At 46.8% G+C, this 25,472-nt stretch overlaps 1 protein-coding gene across 1 annotated transcript in view; it reads right to left on the reverse strand.

Annotated features, from left to right (window-relative positions):
- The window catches only part of NOM1 (nucleolar protein with MIF4G domain 1), a 55,349-nt gene that overhangs the window by 16,993 nt on the left and 12,884 nt on the right, over positions 1–25,472 (reverse strand). Inside the window, exons 4-8 of the mRNA XM_033931608.1 lie at positions 25,103–25,426; positions 19,137–19,247; positions 15,625–15,792; positions 14,508–14,629; positions 2,433–2,565 (exon numbers count right to left, since the gene is read on the reverse strand). Coding sequence (XP_033787499.1) covers positions 2,433–2,565; positions 14,508–14,629; positions 15,625–15,792; positions 19,137–19,247; positions 25,103–25,426 — 858 coding nt within the window. The remainder of the gene's footprint in view (positions 1–2,432; positions 2,566–14,507; positions 14,630–15,624; positions 15,793–19,136; positions 19,248–25,102; positions 25,427–25,472) is intronic.

Below are 25,472 nucleotides of genomic sequence, written 5' to 3' on the forward strand. Positions count from 1 at the left end.
TAGGGAGGGAAATAAACAAGTGAATTGAAAATCTGCCCTGCTGCACATATCTAAGGAGATATGACACCCAGAGAGTATGTATCCTAAGAACATACAGAGGGTAACCCCTCTAGCCCATGTGAGCAGGAGCAATCCTTGCCTAAGAGCACCAGGCTGCGGAAAACCCCAGCAACAGTGACCCTCCATAAATAGTATGAGTGCAAAGCAGCCTGCTAATGCAATCACCAGGCTTCAAATAGCCTCCTGTGGAATGCAACCAACATGTCTGGCAACGGTCCTTGGCTGATGGCAAACCCCCATGAGCCTCGTCGTAAACCAAACCTACTTCCCTCGGAAGGTTCTAGCCCAGCCAGCCTGGACTCGTGACAAATGAAGATTTCCCATCTGACTGAAGCCCTCTCAAGTATCAAGTCCCTAGGACACAGGAGACCACACGGTTGACCCCAGTCAAGAATAATACCAGAGGAGAGGTAAGGCATCCCCTTGTAAACAAACATTACTCTGTATCCAGGCCACAAAGTAACAAGTGCCTGTCTCAGCATCCCAAGGAGAAACAGTAACAGTCTCAGACACTGAGGTAGCTTATTCAACCGCCAGTCCATTCCTCCACATGAATGAACCCAGAAGGAGTGGAAAGAATAACTCAGAGCAATAGTGAGAGCTATCAACTAGCCTGCAATCAGCCTAGCCATAGCTTAACTGCCATCCGGCTGGGAGTAAACATGGTACACCAGGCCACAACTGAAATGGCTCCCTAGCCAAGGCCAACCCACCACGTGTGGCAGCAACCAGGGTTGGCCGGTTAGCAGTGGCAAAGGCAGTACTGCTGGAAGCGGCGTTCCTACTCCGAGAGTAGAAATACTAGCAGCGGCGGCAACGACAGCTGCAACTGAAGTGACCCCTGATCCGCAGCGGGAGGGAAGGGCTTCGAGCGCCTGCCCTTAGGGTCTCCTACCGCCGCTGCTGCCCGACCTGGCTGGAAGCCCGTGGGCATCTGCTACTACAGCTGAAGCAGCTTCCGCTTCCCTACGCGGGAAAGGAGTAAAAATACTCCCCATACTGGTGCCTCCCTGAAGAAAACAGCAGCCCCTGTAACTCCACGCTCATAGCCCAAGTGAACTTATGGAACTGAAGTATCCTTCAGGGGGAGAGGGGAACTGGGAGCCCAGGTGATGTGCCCCCCCCCCCCCCCAAGCTAGGCAGCGTACAGCTCATATCCCGTAGCTCAACTGAAGCCTGAGCCCCCGGAATCGGCCTTCTGCAGCGGACTGAGCCACAGGAATATTCCTCAATTGAAGCCTGAGCCACAGGTATTTAAACATCTATCATATCCCGCCTTTCCTCCAAAGTATACGCATTCAGTCTAAGTCTGTCCTCATATGCTTTATGATGAAGACCACTGACCATTTTAGAAGCCTTCCTCTGGACTGACTCCATCCTGTTGATATCTTTTTGAAGGTGAGGTCTCCAGAACTGTACACAATATTCTAAATGAGGTCTCACCAGTCTTATACAGGTGCATCATTACCTCCTTTTTCATACTGGCCATCCCTCTCCCTAAGCACCCAAGCATCCTTCTAGCTTTCGCCATTGCCTTTTTTTATCTGTTTGACCACTTTATTATCATCACAAATGATCACATCCAAGTCCTGCTTCTCTTTTGTGCACAAAGTTCTCCACCCCCTAAAACTGTACCGTTCCTCAGGTTTATGAAGCTCAAATACATTACCTTGCATTTCTTAGCATTAGATTTTAGCTGCTAAAGTCCAGACCATTTGCCACGTTCTTCTTCCTGTTCCTCATGTTATCCACACCATCAGGAATGTCTACCTTATTGCAGATTTTGGTATTATCTGCAATGAAGCAAACCGGACCAGACAGTCTTTCAGCAACATCGCTTACAGGCCAGACCTGGATTTCTGCCATCCTCATCCTGGTCCAGGCTTTGCTGGACATGGACTTTTGATACTTTGGCCCCCTGGACAAGGGATAGAGACAATTGTTGTGAATGGTAGAGTGTGTTTTTTTGATTTATTTATATCTTTTTTCACACTTAGCACTGTTGGGTGCACTTTATCACAAAAAACACAGAGTGAGCCCGGGGATGTTTCACAGTTAACACTCTTCTGGGTGTAAGCCAAGTGACAGCCTGTACCGCTGGGAGTTTCCAATGGGTGGCTGTGTGACTGAGGGCCCTCCCGTGCATACATAATAATTATCTGTAGATTGTGTTGTGCAGCTCTGCCGTTCCCGCTCTTGTCTCTCCCCCTTGTCTAGTTATAGTTCTTGGGGTTTGGGAGGATTTTGCTTTTTGTATTGATTTTTTCACCTCCCATTATTTTTGGGTTCTTGTGACTTTTCCAAATCAATGAGTTACATATCTTTCCAACTCTAATGTACAACTTTCAAAATGGAGCACACAAACTTCTTACTTGAAATCGTCTGTCATATTTACAGAACTTGCTGGCTAGATAAGCATAGAAAGGATTGTAAGTTTTCTCCTGCAGGCAACAGTCAATCAAAACGTGGACAATCTCTCGCTCCTGCTGATCCTTAAGTCCAAGCCTGAAAATGAGGTACAAAAGAACAAAACATAAAACAAATAATTGGTTAAAAAATTTAAAACATTTTTGCCACCTGTTGACTTTCTGAATCATTTTACTTAAGGCTGGATTCAAAATAATTTTTTTGCAGTTTTGTTTTATGGAATAAATATTTTCTAACTCAGATGCTAAAATCTGGCTGCCACCATCACTGCCCCATATGGTTATGCCACCTGCACACCATTTCTTTTATGTATTTATTGATTAGGATTTAATACTTTTATAAAGAGATTCATCCAAGGGGGTATACAGCATTTATTTGTTGTATTCTTGTAAAGTGCTTTTAATCAAGAGCATATTTATGCACAAATATAGTCTCAGTGCATTTCTCAAGTTCAAAGAATTTATACTTCAGTTCTTTTTTTTTAATTTTTATATTATCTTTATTAGCAATTGCAAAGGGAACATACAACCAGGATCACAACAAGCAGAACAAACAGATCAGGCATAGATACCAACTCTAGAAACCCATGACAGCAAAGGAGTCACAAAACAGGATCTGCTACATGAGTTTGTTAGCCTAATAGAACTGAAGTATAACACAAAAAACAAAATGTCAATTGTGTTATACTTCAGTTCTATTAGGCTAACAAACCCATGTTGCAGATCAGAAGTCGGAGCTTAAAAACATAATAGGACATGCACTAGAGCTGGGTCAAACACAAAGGGTATGTTCCAAAACGAAGCTCTGTACATCCTCAAAGGGAAACAATGCACTTGTTTCCTTCACAGACATCTTCCAAGGATACAAAATGTCCCATACCAGGTTAGTGAACAATCAATGCTGTAGCATCCATATGAAAGCCCTACAACTAATGAGAAAAGAGTTCTTCATTTTAAAAATATAGTCCCATATATAAACTGGGCTTTAATTTTTTCATCTGTATCATATTCCTGTCAGTACTTGATGTTATACTAGTGAGACAAGAGCAAGCTGTCAACTAAGGGCTCCTTTTACTAAGGTGCACTAGCGTTTTTAGTGTGTGCTGCATTGCCACATGTGCTAACCCCGCGCAAGGTAATTTATTTATTTTATTGGGATTTATTAACCACTTTTTAATGAAGAGATTCACCCAAAGCCTCCGCTCCAATGGCACCTCCTCACTTAATCACGGCTCTGTAAGTCCTGGACTCTGCACCGGAAACTGTGTTGTGGCTCCACCTGTGTCCACAACGCCTCCGACTTTGGGTCCTCCAGATCTTGGCTACCACACTAGCTCCAATAACAGGCTTTGAGTCACCAGAACTTGTAATCCACTGGTGTGGGGTGCTAAATCCCACCACTTGTCACGATCCTAGCACTGCCTATCCGAAGGGCAAGGCTGAGTCTCTGCCACCGCCTACAGAGGCGTAGGCCGAGTGTTCATTCACCGCCTATCGGGGAATAGGCCGAGTGTCCATTCACTGGAGCTCTTATGCTCTGGGAGAGAGTTTTAGGCACTAGGCCCACATTCCTCCCCTCGAGGATCATCCAGGAGCTCCTGTTTCTAGGAACTCTAACTATGTGCCTTTCTGCTGGGAGTCCATTAATGAACCCCCCTGTCAGTCCAGGGTGAGGTCCCTGTTGACCCCCTCAAAATGTCACCCAAAATGTCACCCAAGCCAGAGCTCCTCTCCTATCAGAAGTCCAGTTTAAGGTTCTAGGAGTCTCTTTTCTTTACAAATCACCACTTTTCTCTGCCAATTGATTCTTATGCAAATTAGGATGCAAATTAGTTATTCAAGTCCAATGGCAAGGTCATTCAGTCTTTACTATGGGGCAACAGAATACTCCGGATCAATAGGGGTAGCTTGTTCCTAACACCACCCACCTGGTCTTCCACTATGACTAGAACCACCCCATTAGGAACTAGTTGAACCCAGCTATTCCCTGTTTAACCCTGGGCACTCTATTATCCCTGGGAACTCTGGAGAGGTAGACTCTGATGTAGACTTCCCTCGGGGCGGCCCTCTCTCACGTGATGGGACATACACCCCATCAAAAATATATTGAATAGTAATCAGGTACTCTAAGTATGTCCCTTATCTGGTACTTGGGGCAATGGAGGGTTAAGTGACTTGACCAGAGTCACAAGGAGCAGGCTGGGATTGCACTCACAACCTCAGGGTGCTGAGGCAGCAGCTCTAACCACTAGGCCATTGCTCCTCTGTCTTCTGCATGGCAACTGAGCCTGTGAAGAAGGGAGAGGAGTTTTCTAAGGGAACTATCAATGGGTGAATCTTTGGCTCAGGGAGGGAGTTATGTGACATCACTTAGTTAGCAGATTAAATGATAGAAGGGTGAAAGGTAATCTCTGGCAGTGAAGAAAGATCACAGACGACAGATATGAGAGACTGTCAAAAGAATATTGAGCTTAGTGATGAGGGAAAGCAGGGAGGGTTTTGACAGAATTGAAGTCACTGACATTTTATAGTAGTTTCTGAAGGGAAGGGAACCCCCCTCCCCTTTAATATCCTCTTGGGTGGAGGCATCAGGGCACCAGATGGACAATAAGAGTTGGCTCCAGTGGGAGCATCTGTTAGGCGAGCCCACCTCTTCCCCCCAATCCAAGGAACATGCTGAAGGAGGTGTTAAACATGCAGCCCCTGAGGTGGAATATTTTAGTACTTGACATTTCTGGATTACTCTTTAAATGATGGGATGCACCAATGCTCTGATTTACATCAATAGATACGAGAGGCCAAATTCTCCCCAAATAAAACAAGCAGGGCTGGTGTTTCCATTACATGAACTATGTCATTGCCTGGAACACCAAGATTCTAGGGGTAGCAAAAGTGCTAAACCAGTTGGTACTTAAAAATACTGTCCTCTCTACCTGTCCCCTAAAAGTACATTTTACTTACAAAAAACATTTTTGTCCCTGTGGCAAGGAGAAGAATGGTTATTAATATCAATATCATGTCAGTTTCCTTTGCCACATGGGGGGTCAGGCTCATGGTATGAGCAGTAAAATTACAGGATCTTGCAAGTCAGCTGCAAGACTGCTCCTTTGGGTTTTTGCAGCCCAAATGCAAGACCTTGCATTTATTAGCATTAAATTTTAGCTGCCAAATTTCACACCATTCTTCAAGCTTCACTAGATCTTTCTTTATGTTATTCATACCATCTGGGGTGTATATTGAATATCTCCCAGAGCCCGAGTATCGCTCTGGAACAGATTCTATGTACAATCTGCAATATCGAGCAATCTGCGGAGTGTGGCCTGCACCTGAACCGCCTTCTTGGGGTGGCCTGCTGGGGAATCCAAAAAATACTCGGTCAGAGAAACTCCAATTTGTAGCCATCCCTGAGAAGATCCAAGACACAGAGGTCGGAAGTAATAGCCGGCTTAAGGTCGCTTTAGAAGACAAATCACCAGACTACTGCTGGATCCAGAGCATCCTGCGAGCTGAAATGGAATAGGTGGAAAGCTTAGCAAAGACTTTCAAGATGTCATACGAGACCTCAGTCATATAATCCACTCCTGAGATTATAAAATCAAAGTCACGAAGCACCAGTGTCCGGATCATGGCGCAGCTTGGAATGGCATGCCCTTGCCACGAAAGAAGAGGCTGATGCTGCTTTAACACCAGCAGCCACCAAATCAAACAGATGCCCAAGGACAAAATCTATCCATTGGTCCTGAACAACCTTCAGGTCTACACCCCCGCCACTGACGAGAGAAGTGTGTTTAGTGACCTGTGCCTCCGAGGAATCCACTTTTGGAGAAGCAAAGCGCTTGTTAAAAGGCATCTGCCATGGGATAAAACCATGCCATGGCACGAGCACATTTCAAGGGACCCTCATGAGTCTCCCAAATATCCATAAGAATCTGAGTGAGGTCAGGATGAAAAGGAAAAGAGGCAGATTGTGGCTTCAGGTCACTCATGAGGGAATCTGCAGTGACAGGCTGCTCAGACTGTAACTTTAATTCCTGAAGAGATTGAGAGATCAAATCCACAAGATGCACATGCTTGAAAAATCTGTGCACAGTGAAATCCTCTCCTAAATCAGGGGCTCTGCACCTATCCGAATCCTGGAGATCTGCCAGATCCATGGCTGCTGTGGTGCTCCCCTGCAAATGCGTATCAGATGCAACCACGGGCACTCCTGAGGGGAGGCAAGAGAGAATACCCTGGTCCATCAGAGCAGGGGGGTCCCCATTACTGGCACGGAGTCCGGCAAAAGGGAAACAGGCAGAGACTTTTTAACCAAGTATGACTGATAAAGCATATTAACAAAATCCATGGAAAACCCATCCTTCACGGCAGGAGCTGACCCCTGCGCACAAGGTTTGAATTGTGTGTGGGATTTACAGGGTTTTTCTCCTGTGACACACTTGCGTATCACTGCGTATTCCACAGGGCCCCCCGGTGCCATTTTCATGAGAGTTGGGACAGAAGCCACTAGAAGCCCCTCATGGAGGTCACAGGCATCGAATCCGGGCAAGTCTTGCACCCCCTCGCCTGTTTTTGCCTGGGAAAACCAGAAAACCTTCAAAAATGGCAATTTTAGGGGTGGTGGAGGGGGTAGGGCATACAGGGAAACCATCTAAATCCCCCTTTTAAAGACCCTCCCCCCCAAAAACAAATCTCTGATTCAAGCTGGTACTTCTGCAGTTGGAGCTGTCCCCGCAGGAAACCTCTGCAGCACGAGGGCAAAAAGCACAGTTACTTACCGTAACAGGTGTTATCCAGGGACAGCAGGCATATATTCTCACATGTGGGTGATGTCATCTACGGAGCCCCGATGCGGAAGCATTTTCAAGCAAACTTGATTGAAGATTTAAGTTTGCTCTGCTGCTCCACGCATGTGTGCCTTCCTGCTCCACTAGGGGGCGCATCCCCTCATGGTCTCCAGTTTACTTAACTAGCAAAGAAGCCAACCTCGGGGAGGTGGGCGGGTTGTGAGAATATATGCCTGCTGTCCCTGGATAACACCTGTTACGGTAAGTAACTGTGCTTTATCCCAGGACAAGCAGGCATGATATTCTCACATGTGGGTGACCTCCAAGCTAACTGAAAAGGGATGGAGGGAAGTTGGCAATTTAAGCAATTAGATTTCGCAATACCGATTGGCCGAACTGGCCATCGCTTCTGGACAGAGAGTCCAGACAGTAGTGGGAGGTGAAAGTATGAACCGAAGACCACGTGGCAGCCTTGCAGATTTCCTCAATAGGTGTGGACCTGAGGAACGCTATGGAGGCTGCCATCGCTCGGACCTTGTGTCCCGTTACTCGACCATGCAGCGCGAGACCAGCCTGAGCGTAGCAAAAGGTGATGCAATCGGCCAACCAGTTGGACAAGGTGCGCTTGGAAACTGGGTGGCCTAACCGGTTTGGGTCGAAGGACAAAAACAATTGTGGGACTTTCCGGTGTGGTTGAGTGCGTTGGAGGTAAAAGGCCAACGCTCTCTTACAGTCAAGAGTGTGAAGCGCCGCCTCTCCGGGGTGAGAGTGGGGCTTGGGAAAAAACACGGGCAAGACGATGGACTGATTGAGGTGAAAATCAGACACTACTTTAGGCAAGAACTTTGGATGTGTGCGGAGTACCACCTTGTCATGGTGGAAAACAGTGAAGGGTGGGTCCGCTACGAGCCTGTAGCTCACTAACTCGCCGGGCGGAAGTGAGTGCAAGCAGGAAAATCACCTTCCACGTGAGGAATTTAGGATGGCATTTGTCTAGGGGCTCAAAAGGAGGTTTCATTAGTTGAGCCAGAACCACGTTAAGGTCCCAAACCATCGGAGGGGGTTTGAGAGGAGGGTGGACATTCAGAAGACCCTTCATGAAGCGAGAGACTAAGGGGTGGAGCGAGAGGGCTTTTCCTTCCAGGGGCTGATGAAAGGCCGAAATCGCACTGAGATGTACTCGAATGGAGTTGGTCTTTAGGCCGGAGTGAGATAATTTCAGTAAATAGTCAAGGACCAGAGGGACGGGGACCGACACCGGGTCCTGGCTGTGAGAGGAGCACCAGGCTGAGAATCTGGTCCACTTTTGAGAATAGCAGGTTCTCATCGAGGTCTTTCTAGAGGCCTCCAATATCTCCTTGACTGATTGAGACACGGGGAGAGAAGTCAGGGGGAAAGAAACCAAGCATTCAGATGAAGAGATTGAAGATTGGGATGTAACAGCGAACCCTGACTCTGTGATAGTAGAGAGGGAAACCGAGGCAGAGGCAGTGGATCTCTGACACTGAGTTGAAGTAGAAGGGAAAACCAAGGCTGGCGTGGCCAGCGAGGAGCAATCAGGATCAGGGTGGCTTTCACCGTTTTCAGGTGGATCAGCGTCCGCAGGATCAGAGGAAACGGCGGAAACGCGTACAGAAACCTTCCCTCCCAGTCGAGGAGGAAGGCGTCGGCCTCGAGTCGGTCCGGGGAGTGTATCCGGGAGCAGAAGAGGGGCAGTTTGTGATTGTGGGGGGATGCGAACAGGTCTATTTGAGGCGTCCCCCACTTTTCGAACACCTGTCGTAGGGTCTGAGAGTGCAGTGACCACTCGTGTGGCTGGAGGAGGCGGCTGTGTCTGTCCGCCAGACAGTTTTGTTCTCCTTGTATGTACACCGCTGGAAGGAAGGTGTTGTTGGAGATTACCCATTTCCAGAGGCGTATGGCTTCCCGACAGAGGGACCAAGATCCTGTCCCCCCTTGTTTGTTTACGTAGTACATTGCTACCTGGTTGTCGGTTCGGATGAGGACCACCCGGTCGTGAAGCAGATGTTGAAAACCTACAGCTGCGAGATAGATGGCCCGGAGCTCTAGCACGTTGATGTGACAGCGGCGGTCATCTGCTGACCACATCCCCTGAGTGCGGAGGCCGTCCAGGTGGGCTCCCCAAGCGTACTCCGACGAGTCCGTGGTGAGTACCTTGCTGTGAGGAGGGGCGAGGAAGAGCAAACCTTTGGAAAGATTTGAAGAGTCGGCCCACTAGCGGAGCGATCGTTGCAAGGAAGGAGTCACTGTCACGGGAAGATCGATCGGGTCCCGGTCTTGACGCCATTGAGAGGCCAGGGTCCATTGAGGGATTCTCAGATGGAGACGGGCAAAGGGTGTGACATGGACGGTGGAGGCCATGTGGCCCAGGAGAGTCATCATCTGTCGAGCTGATACCGAGGTCAGCAGTGAGATCCTTCGGCTCAGACTTACTAACGCCTCTAGACGCGGAGGGGGGAGGAAGGAATGGAGGCGAACCGTGTCCAGCGTGGCCCCGATGAATTGTAGGGACTGCGAGGGGCGTAGTTGGGATTTTGGGAAGTTTATCTCAAACCCCAGACTCTGTAGGTAGATAATAGTCTGTTGGGTCGCTGAGATAACCCCTTCTCTGGACGGGGCTTTGATCAGCCAGTCGTCCAGGTAGGGGAATATCTGAAGACCTTGGGAGCGTAAGGTAGCTGCGACCACCACGAGGCACTTGGTGAAGACCCGAGGTGATGATGCTAGGCCGAAGGGGAGGACTCGGTATTGCAGGTGCAGGTCTCCCACTTGAAAACGCAAGAACTTGCGGTGAGCGGGGTGCACTGGAACATGTGTGTACGCCTCCTTCAGATCGAGGGAGCAGAGCCAGTCGCCCTCGTCGATCAGGGGGTAGAGGGTCGGTAGGGAAAGCATCCAAAATTTTTCCTGTACTAGAAATTTGTTGAGGCGTCTCAAGTCTAGTATTGGGCGAAGGTCTCCCGTTTTTTTCGGTACCAGGAAGTAACGGGAGTAGAAGCCCTTCCCCCGTTGGCCGGGGGGAACCTCTTCCACTGCTCTCAGGTGAAGCAGATCTCGAGCTTCGGAGGAGTAGGGGTAGCTGCGTCCGGTTGGGAGGGTAATTCCTTGGGGGGTTGTCTGGAAGAATGGCCCGAAAGTTGAGAGAGTATCCTGATGAGATCACGCCAAGGACCCATGCGTCCGACGTGACTTGTTCCCAGCGAGGGTAAAAGACTTTGAGGCGACCCCCGATGGGAAGGAGGCCTGGGACTATGGTGGAGGGGGCCTGCCCCCTTCCGCGTATCCCGTCAAAAGGACGGGGATGGTTTGGTAGTCGCAGGCGGTTGGGACTTGGGCAGAGCCCGATGGTGGGCTTGCAGACGCCTGGGCGGAGGCCGCGAGAAGGCAGGAGTGGATTTTTGTGGGTAGCGGCGCGGAGGGGCCCTGAACGGCCTGGACACGGGCGGTTTAGGCTTTTGCCGCACGAGGGAGAGGCATTCGTGTTCGGAGAGGCGTTTTGTAGCTGCCTCGATAGTGTCATCGAACAGTTCTTTACCCACGCAGGGGAGGTTAGCCAACCGGTCCTGTAAGGTCCATGTCGACCAGGCGCAGCCAAGCTAGTCGGCGCATGGCGATAGCAAAGGCTGCCTCTCTGGAGGAGAGTTCGAAACCATCGTAGGCCGCGTGGAATAGATGGAGGCGTAGGTTGGAGAGGGACTCTGAAAGCAGGCTAAACGCTCCTTGGCGGGAGGCCGGTAAGTCAGTCTCAAAGGCTCTCAGTAGTCCAATGAGGTGTTTGAGGTAAGATGTGAAGGTGAAAGTGTAGCTTTGCACCCTAGAGGCCATCATCGCATTTTGATATAGTCTCCTGCCGAACTTGTCTAGGGTTCGGCCTTCTCGGCCTGGGGGGACCGCCGCTGAGACCCTGGAGGGGTGAGCCTTTTTCAAGGAGGATTCTACTAACAGCGACTGGTGGGAGAGCTGCGGTTGTTCGAATCCCGGGAAGGGTACTGTACGGTACTTAGCCTCCATTTTGGAGGGTACTGCTGTGACCATATAGGGGGTCTCCAGGTTCCTGAAGAAAGCCTGTTGGAGTACCGGGTTAGGCGGTAAGCGAAGGGACTCTCTGGGTAGTGATGGCATATCCAGCTCCGCTAGGTACTCCTTAGAGTATCTGGAGTCGGACTGGAGGTCCAAGTCCAAAGCGTGGCCCATGTCCTGGACAAAGCGAGAGAAGGATGGGCGGGATGTTCCCGAGGCCCCGTGCGGGGTCGGTGAACGAGACCTCCGTCGGGTGGAGAAGGATGGGGAGGCTTCCCTCGAGTATCGAGGCTCCTGCTCCGATCCACACTCCGAGGCCGGGGAAGCACTGTGAAAGTGTTCCGGGGTCGTGGATCTCCGACGTCTCGAGGAGCCCCTCGGAGACGATGCCGGGGTTCAGGGTACCGATCGATGTCGAATCGGTGACCTCGACCCGGACTCCCTCGGTGAAAGCCTAAAACCTCGGATCGGAGCCCCGGTCCGAGGGGGAGTTCGGAGGATGCGCGGGTTGGAGAGTGATAGCTCCGTCACCCTCAGCGGTCCCGTACGAGGTGTAGGTGAACGGCCTCGTAGAGTGGGGGAACCCCGGGCCTTCTTGGAGGTACGGCGGTTCGAGGTTTCTGTCGTTTTAGCACGACGTTTTGCCCCGCGGCGGTCTGTGGAGGGAGAGCGCCTCGGGTGTCTCGGCGAGGAGTCCAAGGAGGATGGGATGCGACGGAGCTTGCGCGCTTTTCCCCGAGGTGGCTTGACGCGAGGTTCAAGCTGGTCTGGCACATGCGGGGTCGAGGTCAAGGCCGGTTGTAGATGGGCCATTGCAGCGGAGAGCTCCGATGAGATCATCGCTCGGAGTAGGTCCTGGAAAACGGGCACGGACAGCATCGAGGGCACGTCCACTGCCTCGGTGCGCTCCACTGGGGGCGACCTCGTATCAGAGTATTCCCGTTTGGTGGAGGCACGGCCCGAAGGCTTCGCCGGGGCTGTGAGCATGGGACTTCCGCCATGTGTCGCCGGTGTCCCCGAGGCTGGCTTCTTCGCTGTTACGGAACCTGAAGAGGGAAGAGGGGACTTACCCGGAGCCGAGGCTTTCTGCTGTCCCGAGGACTTCGGATTCGAGTCTCGAGGCGATGCCGAGGTATTCGGGGCCGAGGTCAAGGCCGGGGCCGACCTCGAGGCCGAGGTAGAGGGTTGGTCGGCGGCGAAGAGATCCGCCATGCGGGCTTTTCTTCGGCGGAGGGCCCGGTTCTGGAAAGTAGCACACTGGGGGCAGGAGTCGGTTGGATGAGCGGCCCCCAGGCAGAGGATGCACCGGCAATGCGGGTCTGTGATGGAAAGAAGCTGCTCGCACCGTGCACTTTTTAAAGCCGGTCAAAGGCAAGGACATAGAATCGAAACTGGCCGCGGCTCGAGTAGCCACGCGGCCACGGGGACCCGGAAGCCTCCGGGTCGGTCAAAAACGAAGCAGGAACAAGTTAAAACAAGAAAAAAATTTGCGCACAGCGACTTAATCGAGAAAAATAAGAAAAAATCGTGGTGCTAGAAGGCAGTTGGGGCAGAACCTGAAGAAACATGACTTCTAGGCTCAGCGGAAAATTTTGAACTGGAGATCACGAGGGGATGCGCCCCCTAGTGGAGCAGGAAGGCACGCATGCGTGGAGCAGCAGAGCAAACTTAAATCTTCAATCAAGTTTGCTTGAAAATGCTTCCGCATCGGGGCTCCGTAGATGACGTCACCCACATGTGAGAATATCATGCCTGCTTGTCCTGGGATAAACCGCAAACGCAAAGACTGAAATTACACAAAATAAAACACGAGCAGAAAAGACAAGCTCCTATAGCCTAGCTTGTAGGAAGAAAGACTGATGCTCACAGGGTAAGTGATGAGGTAAGAGGGGGGAGGGGTTTAAACCTCTGAAGTTTGAGGCTTCCTACAAAGTCCTGACAGGTAGACGGAATTAACCCACTGCTCCTGGAATAAAGTGGGATTGTACAAGAACACTTTGCAGCTTGTAGACTTTTCCAGAGTGCATCGGTGGCTTCATTCAAGATTAGTATTATTTCTTGATTCAAATTATGAAATGCTAAGATTATTAATTATTTTATTCTAGCAAAAGAGACTGGTGAGTGTTTATTTTGAGTGGGAAGAACTGTTTGTACTTCATTAAAGAAAGTTTTGTATCATTTACACATATTATAATGAAATGTATCTGCAATTTAAAATAAATATCTGTAGTCTAGCTAGATCTGCTTACCATGATATTACCTCTGAGGTGCCAAGTCCCTTGACACTCACAAAAGTGTTATCATAACTCACAAATTTGGTTGTATTTTTGACTCCTCTTATTTTCAACACGAGATCTTAAAAATTAAGACTACTGCAAAACTGGAAATAAAATTAAAAAGCCATTAAATAACTGAAAATAAGTGGAAATGAGGATCACTCTGGGAGTACAAGACAGCATCTACAGGACTTCTCCACCTTTCACGCTTAACCTATACTATTTACAGTCTCACTCTTCTATCTTCTTCCTTCTCCTTTCCTCTTTTCTCTGGCCTCTGAGGGATCCATTTCTTTATTCCCCTTTCACTATAGTCTTCCTCCTTCCCTCCTTCTGTGCTAGCCTTCCCCGTCCCCCTTTTCTTTTTTCCCTCCCTTTCCCCTCCTCTTTCTTGATTTTAACACAACTTTCAGTATTTTCTCCAAATATATATTTGATCTTTTTATGTTGTGATCGGATTCTTGTTTATGATACTGTTCTATTGTCTCATACATACGATGATATTATGAAATTGTTATCCCTTCTTATGTTTCTTTCAAAAAATTTTTCAATAAAATTTCATGGTTAAAAAAAAAAAAAAAAGGACTTCTCCACCTTTCAGCTGTTCAGAGTGGAACAGTGTTGCAATTGCTGGAGACAGCTCAGCAGAAATAGGTATAATGAGATGGAAAGAACCAGGCCTAGGAAAGAGAAGAGAAGGTAGAAAGCTATGAAAGAAGAGGAAAGACCCTAAAGACACCAATTGGAGCTACCATGCTTTCTGAGAATAGTTAAGACTAGGTTGAGAACCCCTGCTTCTTAGGACATCCCTAAATAGTCAGGTTTTCAATACATCCACCATGAATACATAAAATAAATTTGCATGCACACCTCCACTGAACCTCTGAACTGGACTAATGTTGCTCACCAAGAAAACTTACTTCAGAAGATTTTCAAAGGCATCCAGGAAATCTTCACTGCTCATCAAAACACAAAAGATATTCCTCCTGATATCTGTGTTCATTCTCTGCTTGCGTGCTAGTTCCAGAATCTTAGTGCTTACCTTGAACAATAGAAAACATTTTATTAGCATGAATACTGGCTCAATTATTTTAGGAGAGATCTTTAAGGTTTCAGTTGGGGTTGTGTGGACCTGATTTGGGTTTCTTATATTGAAAACTTTTTTTTGGGGGGGAGGTAGGTAGGAATAATCCACAACCACCTCAGAATATGAATTCCTTTTATCATAAAGGTCCCATGTGCTCTACCTTGTTAGTTGTGCTGGAAGCACATGAGTCGGCAAGACATGATTTTATTTGCTAAATTATAGTGGTGGAATGGAAAGTTAAATATGTCCTACATTCACCATTTCTTCTGCTAGGGTGAAGACAGAAAAAGGGATTTATACATAATTCTATCAATTGCTTAGTGGACTGACTTGAGTAATTAGAGAGGACAAATATCTATAGATGGATGCATTAATTTTTTTAATTATTTATCATATTTCATTCATTATATCAAGCAAAACACTTGTACAGAAATTAATTACATAGTCTAAGGTCAAATAAAAAAGGGAAAAAAATATATCAGGAAATAACATACTAATCTTTTTCAAGTCCACTATTTGGCTCCAAGATTACATAGTGTAGAGTACATTAGAAAATTGCATTAAGCATATATAAAAAGCAAACAATACTTCATCTGATGCCATGATACAGAGAATAAAAGTGCATTATTTAAATATATTCTGAATATCAACTTTGTTTTAGGAAAATTTCCAGTAAACTCTAAATTTTGGTTAAAAAAATAACAGTGATGGACAATAGCAGTAGAATATGGCAAATTTCATTAAGACAAAAGGATCACTGTACAATCAGTGAGAGTTCTATTAAAAAAACAATCATTTCAGGGAACAATCTCTGTTCAACATAACACTGGAAGAAAGTCAGAAATAAAAGTATGCCTTTTTCACAAAATGATCAGGTTATCTGAACCCAAGGTTAACATGTCTAAAAAACAGGGATAATCCCAACTCAAATACTGTATTTTCAAGTTTACCTTTCCCAAATGCAGCTTTGGTTGGCTTTTACTACTAGAATTACCAATCATTGGTGCCCCACTCCAGGATGAACCTACAATCCACCAACGGCCAACCTGATCTGCATTCAGGAGGCTCTCCAGAGATACACGAAGACGACTGTCACTGCCAGATCCACTGCTCTGCACCTTACAGACAAAAAATAGTTTTTTGATTTTTTTCCCCTCAGGGAGACAAACAAGTTAATGGTTAGAGACCACATTGTAGCTTATTCCTCTTATTAGCATCTTTTAAGCTGGATTATGTGGTCATTGCTAGAAACAGTGGGAAAAGCCTGGTTGAAAGCCCAGTGCTACTCCTTGGGTGTGCAAATCACCTAACGCTTTCACTGTCTCAGGTATAAATCTACCTCCCCTTTTACTAAACCGCACTAGCATTTCTTTTATCATCGGCCGCAGCAGAAATAGCTCAGATGCTCATAGGAATTCTATGAGCTGTTACTGCTGCGATCAGTGATAAAAAACGCTAGTGTGGTTTTGTAAAAGGGGGAGTTAGATTCTAAGCCCTCTGAAAACAGGAAAATACCTACCATAGCTGAAAGCACAATAACTTGCCTTGGTCTACAACTGAAAAATATTGAGCTACATCCAAGTCCAATTCTTCTTAATGAGAAAACCTATAGTTATCAGCTCTTACTCTGTTTCACAAAATTATCTTCCACAAGATTGCATTTCTGTTCTTGAGAGGATATAGCTATCTCACATTTAAGGGATAGATCTTTTGTATAACTCAGACTACCTATTCTTCCTCCATTTAGTCCCATTTTTTCCATGTATGTGCTAGACTCATGAAAAGTCCAACACAAGAACTTGGAGAGTTGGTCCACAGGCTTATGGTCTACTCTAGCATCCTTCTTCCCTAAAGCTACAATGTACAATGCCATGAAGCGAGGACCCAAAGAGACTCTTAGAGAGAGGAAGAGATAATGGTTACTGCAGATGGCAGACTGGATAGGCCATTTAGCCTTTATCTGCCACCAAATTTCTGGGCTCCCCTCCTTTAACCTAAGGGGCATGTTTACTAAATCAGTGTTTTTCAACCTTTTTACACCCATGGACTGGCAAAAATAAAAGAATTATTTTGTGGACAGGCAAACTACTAGGACTAAAATTAAAAAACCCCGTTTCCGCCCCATCTCCGCAAGCTCGGTCCCCACAAATCATCTGATCCCATCCACACAAGCCTCAGTTATGATTTTATATTGAATGTATTTTATTAAAGTATAAAAAGAAACAATATTCTGTACAATTGTCATTTTATAAATACATATAATACAGAGCAAGGACCAACAAAACCCCTGTCTCCCCTCCCCTTCATATATATATCCCCTCTACTATCAAGAAAACTGAACAAGCCAAATTATTACAGAATGCTACACAGAAATATCATGCTAACAGAATACTACAGTCACACATGTCAGGAATAGTTTTAGGGGAGTGCAACTAGGGCAACTGCCAGCTGGAAGCTAAAGAAGCACTGCCTGGGCTCTGCAGTCCCCAGTTAGTCTAACACCAGCTCTAGCAGGATATATGATATATTCTAATCACAAAATAGAAATAAAATTATTTTATTCTACCTTTTGTCATCTCTGGTTTCTGCTTTCATCTTCTTTTCACTCTCTTCCTTCCAGCATCTGCCCTCTCTATCTCTTCAATCCAGCATCTGCCCCTTCCATCCACTGTCTGTCCTCTCCCCCTTCCAAATGGTATCTGTCTTCTTTCTATGCCCCTCTCCCCTTGCCATCCAGCTTGTACCCCCTCTCTCCTTTTTACATGATTCATTCCAGCTTCACTGCTCTCTTCATTTTTATCTCTCCTACACCAGATCTATCATCGTTGTCCCTCTCTGCTTATTTTTCTGCTGACCCCTTCCTATCATCAATCTCTCTACTTTCTCATGCCTGTGTCTCCCTTTCCCCTCCTCTAATCTCTCTGCCAGCTGTTTCCTTCCTTTTTTCATTATCCCTTCCCTCCTCCTCCTCGTGTCCAGCAGTAACTCTCTTCCCTTCTTCCCCTCCCAGCAGCATCTCTCCTTCTCCCTCTCCAGTAGCAGCTGTCCCTTTTTTCCCTTGCCCAGCAGCTTCCCAGATTTCTTTCCCTCCTCCCCTCCCAGCAGCATCTCTCCTTCTCCCTCTCCAGTAGCAGCTGTCCCCTTTTTTTCCCTTGCCCAGCAGCTTCCCAGACTCCTTTCCCTCCTCCCCTCCCAGCAGCATCTCTCCTTCTCCCTCTCTAGGTCCTGTAGCAGCTGTCCCTTTTTTTCCCTTGCCCAGCAGCTTCCCAGACTCCTTTCCCTCCTCCCCTCCCAGCAGCATCTCTCCTTCTCCCTCTCCAGGCCAAGTAGGAGCTGTCCCTTTTTTTCCCTTGCCAAGCAGCTTCCCAGACTCCTTTCCCTCCTCCCCTCCCAGCAGCATCTTTCCTTATCCCTCTCCAGGTCCAGTAGCAGCTGTCCCTTTTTTTTTTTTTTTTTACCATGCCCAGCAGCTTCCCAGCCTCTAACAGTGGCTTTCTCCACTCCCAGCAACTCTCCTTACTTCCCAGCACAGCAATTCAGGAAGGCAGCCTCGAGTCTTTTGTTGGGTCGCGCCGCCTCTGAGGAAAGAGGAAGTTGCATTATCAGAGGCAGCCACGACTCAGCAAATGCCCCAAGGCTGCCTTCGTGAATTGCTGCGCTGGTAAGTAAAGGAGAGCTGCAGAGAGGGGAGAAAGTCACTGTCGGAGGCTCCCCATGATCTCTCTGGCCTAGCGTGGACCAGATGAAAATAACTCGATCTTGCCGGCCCTGTGTGGACCGGCAGAAATTTCCTGCGAACCGGCAGTTGAAGAACAGTGTACTAAACAATGTACAGGTTTGTTGCTGTGACCCTGTTATTTCTCTGGGTCCAGCAGCAACTGGCGCACATTAGTGCGCACTAACTTTTAGAAAAAATGCTTCTCTGTCACTTATACACAAAGTAATCAGGGCACTAAACTGGGAGTCATGGATTCTGGAGTCTTAATACCAACTCTGCCACTGACCAGGTGACCTTGAAAAAGTCATTTTACTTTCTCATGCCTCTATGTGTAACTTTAAACTTGATTATTAATTGCAATTCTTGGTACTACTCTGAAGAGCTAAATGCTGTAATTCCCAAGACAATGTCTTGGCTTCTTTGAATTTTGTAAACCACTTTAAACTTAACAAATATGCAGTACATAAGTTATGATTGTACTGTACTCCCTAATGAAAAAAGTTAGTCTAAAAGATGAAGTGTTGTTTCCTATCTTTACTGATGACATTTTCAGTTCTTCAGTTTTAGCACTATATTCTCTGTCTGTTGGACAATCCTGCCTGTTCTGGGCTTCTCCGCTAATTACATAAAATGATTTGTTATTTTAATTCAGCCATTTTTGATTACGAGGCTACAAAAACAGGTTATTCCTCCAGTTCCATTAGTTTCACATCTTTGCCAAAGAAAGGGTATAAATCCCATTACCTGTACTCTCTGAAGTTTCTTCAGCTTCTCCAACAGTTCAGGGTTGTAACCTGGAATTTTCCGCATATCATTATTCCTCAGGGCAAGCATTGTCTCAAGCATAAACCGCACCTTGCAAACAAATTCAAGCATCATTACTACTGTTAGCTACAATACAGTCCTGCATTTGCTTAAGTAGTTGCTGTGTTTACTGGGTCAAAGCCAGCAGCTTAGACACCAATGCACTATATTCGGTACTACAATAGACAGTGTTGGGAAAAAGAATAGAGTTTGAAGACAACAGCAAATCCTGAACAGTGAGTAAAAACTCACATTAAAAGTTTATGGAGAAAAACCAATCGTTAAAAAACACACAACTCTTTGTGCAATTTGCAGTACACCCACCACAGGTTCATAAAATTTTATTGATATTAGCATAATACAAGAAACTGTGAAAAAGGTAGGCAAAATGAAACACAAGCAAGTTACAGTAGAAACATAGAAACATAGAAGATGACGGCAGAAAAGGGCCACAGCCCATCAAGTCTGCCCACTCCAACAACCCTACCCCCTTGAATTTACCCCCCTAGAGATCCCACATGTGTATCCCATTTCCTTTTAAAATCCTTCACACTGCTGGCCTGAATCACCTGAGGTGGAAGTTCATTCCAACGATCGACCACCCTTTCGGTGAAGAAGAACTTCCTGGTGTCGCCATGAAATTTCCCACCCCTGATTTTCAGCGGATGGCCTCTTGTGGCAGAGGGGCCTTTAAAAAAGAAGATATCATCTTCCACCTCAATACGGCCGGTGATATATTTAAACGTCTCTATCATGTCTCCTCTCTCTCTACGTTCTTCAAGTGAATATAGCTGTAACACAGCTTTAGATAAAGAATTTCCAGTCATCAAAAAGTTTTTACATTAGTATATCTCAAATCCCTCCCCCCACACATAGGTGTCGTAACGGGGGGACCAAAGGGGCCAAGGCCTCTCCAAAAATTGCCAATCGGAATTATGGCTCTCCCAATTCCCCCATCTAACATCTCCCTGCCGCTGAAATTTAAAATCTTCGGGCAGCTGATGGCACAGTGAAGCTAGCCTCCCACTTCTGGTCTGCCCTGGCAGTATTCTTTCTGCAGCGTCCTGCCTACGCGGGAAGAGGAAGTAATGCAGAAAGAACACTTCTAGGGCAGGCCAACAGCTGGCTTCATTGCCTGAAGATTTTAAATTTCAGCAGCGGGGAGGTGGTAGGGTGGGGGGAGTCGGGAACTGGGGACAGGTCATATTATAAGATCCAGCTGAGAGAGGAGGGCTGGGGTTGGGAATGAGGGCAGGACATGCTGCATGGGCTGAGGAGGTTTGGGAGAGCAAGGATAGATGCTGCACGGACTGGGAAGAGATTGGGAAAGACAGAGACTGCACAGTCATTAGTATCTCCCAGAAGGAAATGCGGAGAATCATGCCTCTTGAGAGGGCAGCTGTCTGCATCCACCACCACATGCTAGTTCTCACTTCCTGTAACCATGGTAGAGCCTGCTGAAGCGAGTCCATCAAGAGAGCAGCGCGAGAAGAGAGAGACCTACAGATAATGCCACGCTGCAGGAGTCAGACTTTGTAGCAGGTCCAAAATCTGCTTCTGGAACTTCAAGCTGCTTGGCTCTGAAAGAAAAATATGGCTCAAGGTCATGTCGAACAAAACTCTCAGGTATTTCAAGTGCTGGGTTGGCTCCAAATAACTCTTTTTGAAGCCGACTATCCATCCCAGGTCCTGAAGAAGTTGGAGCAATCTTGAAACTGCAAGCTTGCCTTCCTCTCTGGACAGGGCTCTGTTTAGTCAATCATCCAAATAAGGGTGCACTTGGATCCCTGCCTTGCGGAGTTGCCCTGCTACCACCACATTACTTAGGTAAAGGTAGGAGGTGCTGTTGCTAGGCCAAAGCGCAGAGAACTGAAAATGCAGATCCAGTACATGAAATCGCAATTACCTCCTCCTGTGGGCCGGAAAAATGGGGATATGGAGATAGACTTCTGTCAAATCGAGAGAGGCAAGAAATTCCCCCCGTGCCACTGCTACTATTGAGACGAAACGGTCTCCACACAGAAGTGCGGCACTTTTAGTGCAGCACTGACCAACTTGAGGTCCAGGATTGATCTCCAGTCGTCTGAGCCTTTCTTTGGCACGATGAAGTATATGGAGTATCTGCCCAAGCCCGATTCTTTGTCCAGGACTGGTTCTATGTCACGAGTATCCAGTAGCCTTTGAACCTTTGCCCGGACTAAGAGGGCTCCAACTGGCCAGAAATCTACAAACAGGTCCGAAAGGGAGGCACAGAACTCGATGTTGTAATCTTCTCGAGCAATCTCTAGGGCAAAATGGTCTGCGCCAATCTGAGCCCAGACCGACCAATGGCAGCTTGTTTCCTGTCCAAGAGACTTGGCCCCTGACCTGGCATCACTGTACTTTCTTGGAGGCTGGAGAGAGATAAGAACCAGTGGCTTGCCATCTCCTGCCCCTGCTAAACCTCTGCTACCACCCCTGAAAGGACCTCTGCATCACTCAGCCTCTCAAATAAGGACGGAATCTTTGAGAGCCCTGAAAATTCCCACATCCCAAACCCTGATGTAATCCAGGATATGCTGTCCAGCAAGGCCATAGAGCAATGGTCCATAACACTGGCTATCAGATCATTCAGACCCTTGCCAAATAACATCTGTCCTTGAAAGGGAAGCCTGCTCAGTGTGGCTTTAGAGTCTGAATCTCCTGCCTACTGTCTGACCAGAGCATCCACCGGGCAGACATAGCATAGGCTGACACCTTGCTCATGACACCGGAAATTTCAAGAAAGGGATAAAGACCATCCTCTTCACAGACTACTTTAACTAATAAAGCAGCATAGAGGAGATAGCTGGCTAGTCTCAATTATGAACATAACATAAAACATGATACAGGTATTATAGAAACATAGAAAAGTGACGGCAGAAAAGGGCCAAGGCCCATCAAGTCTGCCCACTCTATTGACCCACCCACCCTCCTAACTACCCTGTGAGCAGTGTTCCCGCTAAGCTGCGCTGGCGTGCGCTGGCGCACAAAATATTACATCGCAGCGCACAAGTTTCTCGTCACAGCGCACACACGTGCTTGCAGGCAGGCGAGCTGGCAGTCCATGTAACGCGTCGCAAAGGTAAGGGGAGGCTGGGGGAGGAATCGGACGTCGGGGTGGGGGTGCGAGCAGGGAGGAGGGCGATCGGAAGAGGCGTACGGCAGATGGCAGGGCGGCGAGAGGAGAGTCGGGTGGGGGGGGGGGGGGAGTAACACCGGAAGCGAGCGGCAAATCCGGGCAAGGCAAGACTTGCAGAGGCGTACCTAGGGGGTGCGGGGGGTCGATCCCGACGGTCCGCTCAGCTCGCCAACAAGGAGAGGCAGCCGGACTCGCGTACGCTCCGACCGCCTCTTCTTGGGGATGATGATGAAGATATTGATGATATCTAACTTGAGTGAAGAATTGATTCCATTCCAGTTTCACAACAATTATTCTACAACATATTGAGTGAACTCTTCTCACTGAAGGCAAACTTTGTGCCCAATAAAATGGTTTTCAATATTTTGTTTTAATGTATTTATACTTTTGTGTAGAAGCTGGAATTGATAGATTGTCTAGAAATTGAAAGCATCAAACGTATTGTCTTCTGGACTGTTTTTAATTTACAGTTTACACATATGGATGTAACAGACATAACTACATTTGTTGTAAAACATTTATTAAGATATCATTTCATCCCTACAATTTCTGTAGACTGTTTTAAAATAAATTTGAGTTTTTCTGGTTAAAAAAAAATAAATAAATAAAGAATTTTGTACTTTCAAGAATTAATGCGTTGTTTTGTGTTCTTAAAAATATTATTTAACGTTATTTAATTTAGCGTGTAGGCCTAAAATTCCTTTGAATACCTCGTCCTCATGTATCAGCAACTTTGACAACATATTTATTTGGCTCATAACTTGCTGGCGCCCGATATTTTTAGCTCACAGTGAAAAAAGTTTGCTCACAACACCCGCCCGCTTAGAGGGAACACTGCCTGTGAGAGATCACACTCTGATGTCCCATTCCCTCTTAGAGATCCAACATGAGCATCCCATCTGTTCTTAAAATCTGGCACGCTACTGGCCTCGATAACCTGTGCTGGAAGCTCATTCCAATTGCCAACCACTCTTTCGGTGAAGAAGTACTTCCTGGTATCGCCATGAAACTTCCCGCCCTTTTATTTTCAGCGGGTGCCCTCTTGTGGCCGAAGGTCCTCTCAGAAAGAAAATATCATCTTCTACCTCAATACGACCAGTGATATACTTAAACGTCTCAATCATGTCTCCCCTCTCCCTACGTTCTTCGAGAGAGTATAACCGCAATTTGTTTAGCCTTTCTTCGTACGATAGATCTTTGAGTCCCGAGATCATCCTGGTGGCCATTCGCTGAACCGACTCAACCTTCAGCACATCCTACGGTAATGTGGCCTCCAGAATTGTACGCAGTACTCCAGATGAGGCCTCACCATGGTTCTGTACAATGGCATTATGACATTGGGCTTCCGACTAACAAAGCTTCTCCAGATACAACCCAGCATTTGCCTGACCTTGGATGAAGCCTTCTCCACTTGTGCAAATAGTAGGATTTAGTATGAACATAGTACACAATATTATCATTATATGTGTATATATGTAGGATGATCGAGATAATTGTGAACATATACGTAGGATGATCGATTATGGTATAAATGTATCTGTATTGGAAACCATCTCAAAAAACGCTAACTCTATATTGTAACACCTTTACAGAAGCTCTTGTAAATCACTCTGAATTGACTTCCCAGTCATTAATAGAGTGTCAGCTAATTCACCCCAGATAGGAGCATTTGGGGGTCTTTGTCTTCCTCTGAGGCTGGGACTTTAGACACAAAGGAAGCCTCTGCTGCCACCTTAATCCCTAGAGCCAAAGCTTCAAATTGGCTTTTGAGGATCACGTCTACTTTATGGTCCCGAGTATCCTTTAACATCACACCTCCTTCACTACGCAAGGAGGTTTGTTTAGTGACCTGCGTCACCAGCAAATCTAACTTCGGCTGAACAGCTGCTGAAAATCTGGAGCCACAGGGTAAAGCTTGGTCAATCTTAGCCATTTGCAGGGACCCCTCTGATTACTCCTAGTGGTCCGTGATTAGCTTTGTGGTGTCCAGATGCGAGGGGAAGAACATGGTTGGAGTACCTGAGCCACTCATAATTGAGCACTGCGACAAGAAGAATTTCCAGCTTCAATTTTCACAGTGATGTAGATATGATGCTCGGGAGCATTGAGGCTCTGAACAGCCAGCGCACAGTGGGGTTTTTGCCATGGTCTAGGACCTTCACTGCTTCTTGACCTCTGGGCACCAATCCTCCAACAGAATACTAAGAAAAATAAAACAGAAAATAGCAAAACTGCAGAGCAGATATACATGAGCAACTTGCTTGCAGAAAAAAAAAACCTTAGGGGCCAGGAGCAGCTTCTTGGGAAGGAGGCGGAGTTGAACAATGATTGATAGCATTCTTTAAGCAAGTTGTGGGTTCAGATGAATAACCTTAGTGTTCAGCACTGCTAGACGAACTGTTACTGATGAAGCTCATGGTTATATAGAGAAAGGGCTGCATACCTCTACATATTTCTTAATCATCACTCACCACCTACACTGAAAAACAATTCAAAAAGAATAGACACCTCCACACAAACATGGAGAACTGAATTAGGCTATTTAAAAGGATTAGTCACATATGAACAAAGCTGTAATCTTATTAGTTCAATATCAATGTGTCCATCAAGCTTTGTACAATAAAAATAGCAGTTTCCCATTATTAGCTCTTCAATACCTTTACCTTTTTTTTTTTTAACACACAACCCAGTCTCAGTAGTGTATAATAAAAGCCACAGACACCGATATATCCAGATTGATTCTTACCCTGGACTGATCTTGAAATTTGCTGCCCACATTACTGGCTTTGTTCTGGGCCTCACAGATGAGCTCCTTCAAAGCCAAAGGATCATCCTTCCTCAAGGAGAAGCCCACATTCTTCAGCAAGGACAAGGATAATTCTATATCCTTTTCTGTAAAGCTGTCAACAAGTTTCTTAAGGATGTCAAAAATTAGCAGGGGCTCCAACACGTGGAAGTTATAAAGATGACCAACAAATGTGATCAAGTTATTGCACTCTTTGCCATCACTGCCGCTTCGGTACAGCTCATCAAACTTCTTCACCATACTTTCCAGCACATGGGCACCCACCTGTAAACCATTAGGACAGCAGAGAACATTATTTAAATTTGCAGAA

The sequence above is a fragment of the Geotrypetes seraphini genome, chromosome 2 (genome assembly GCF_902459505.1).
Source record: "Geotrypetes seraphini chromosome 2, aGeoSer1.1, whole genome shotgun sequence".
Taxonomy (NCBI): Eukaryota; Metazoa; Chordata; class Amphibia; order Gymnophiona; family Dermophiidae; genus Geotrypetes; species Geotrypetes seraphini.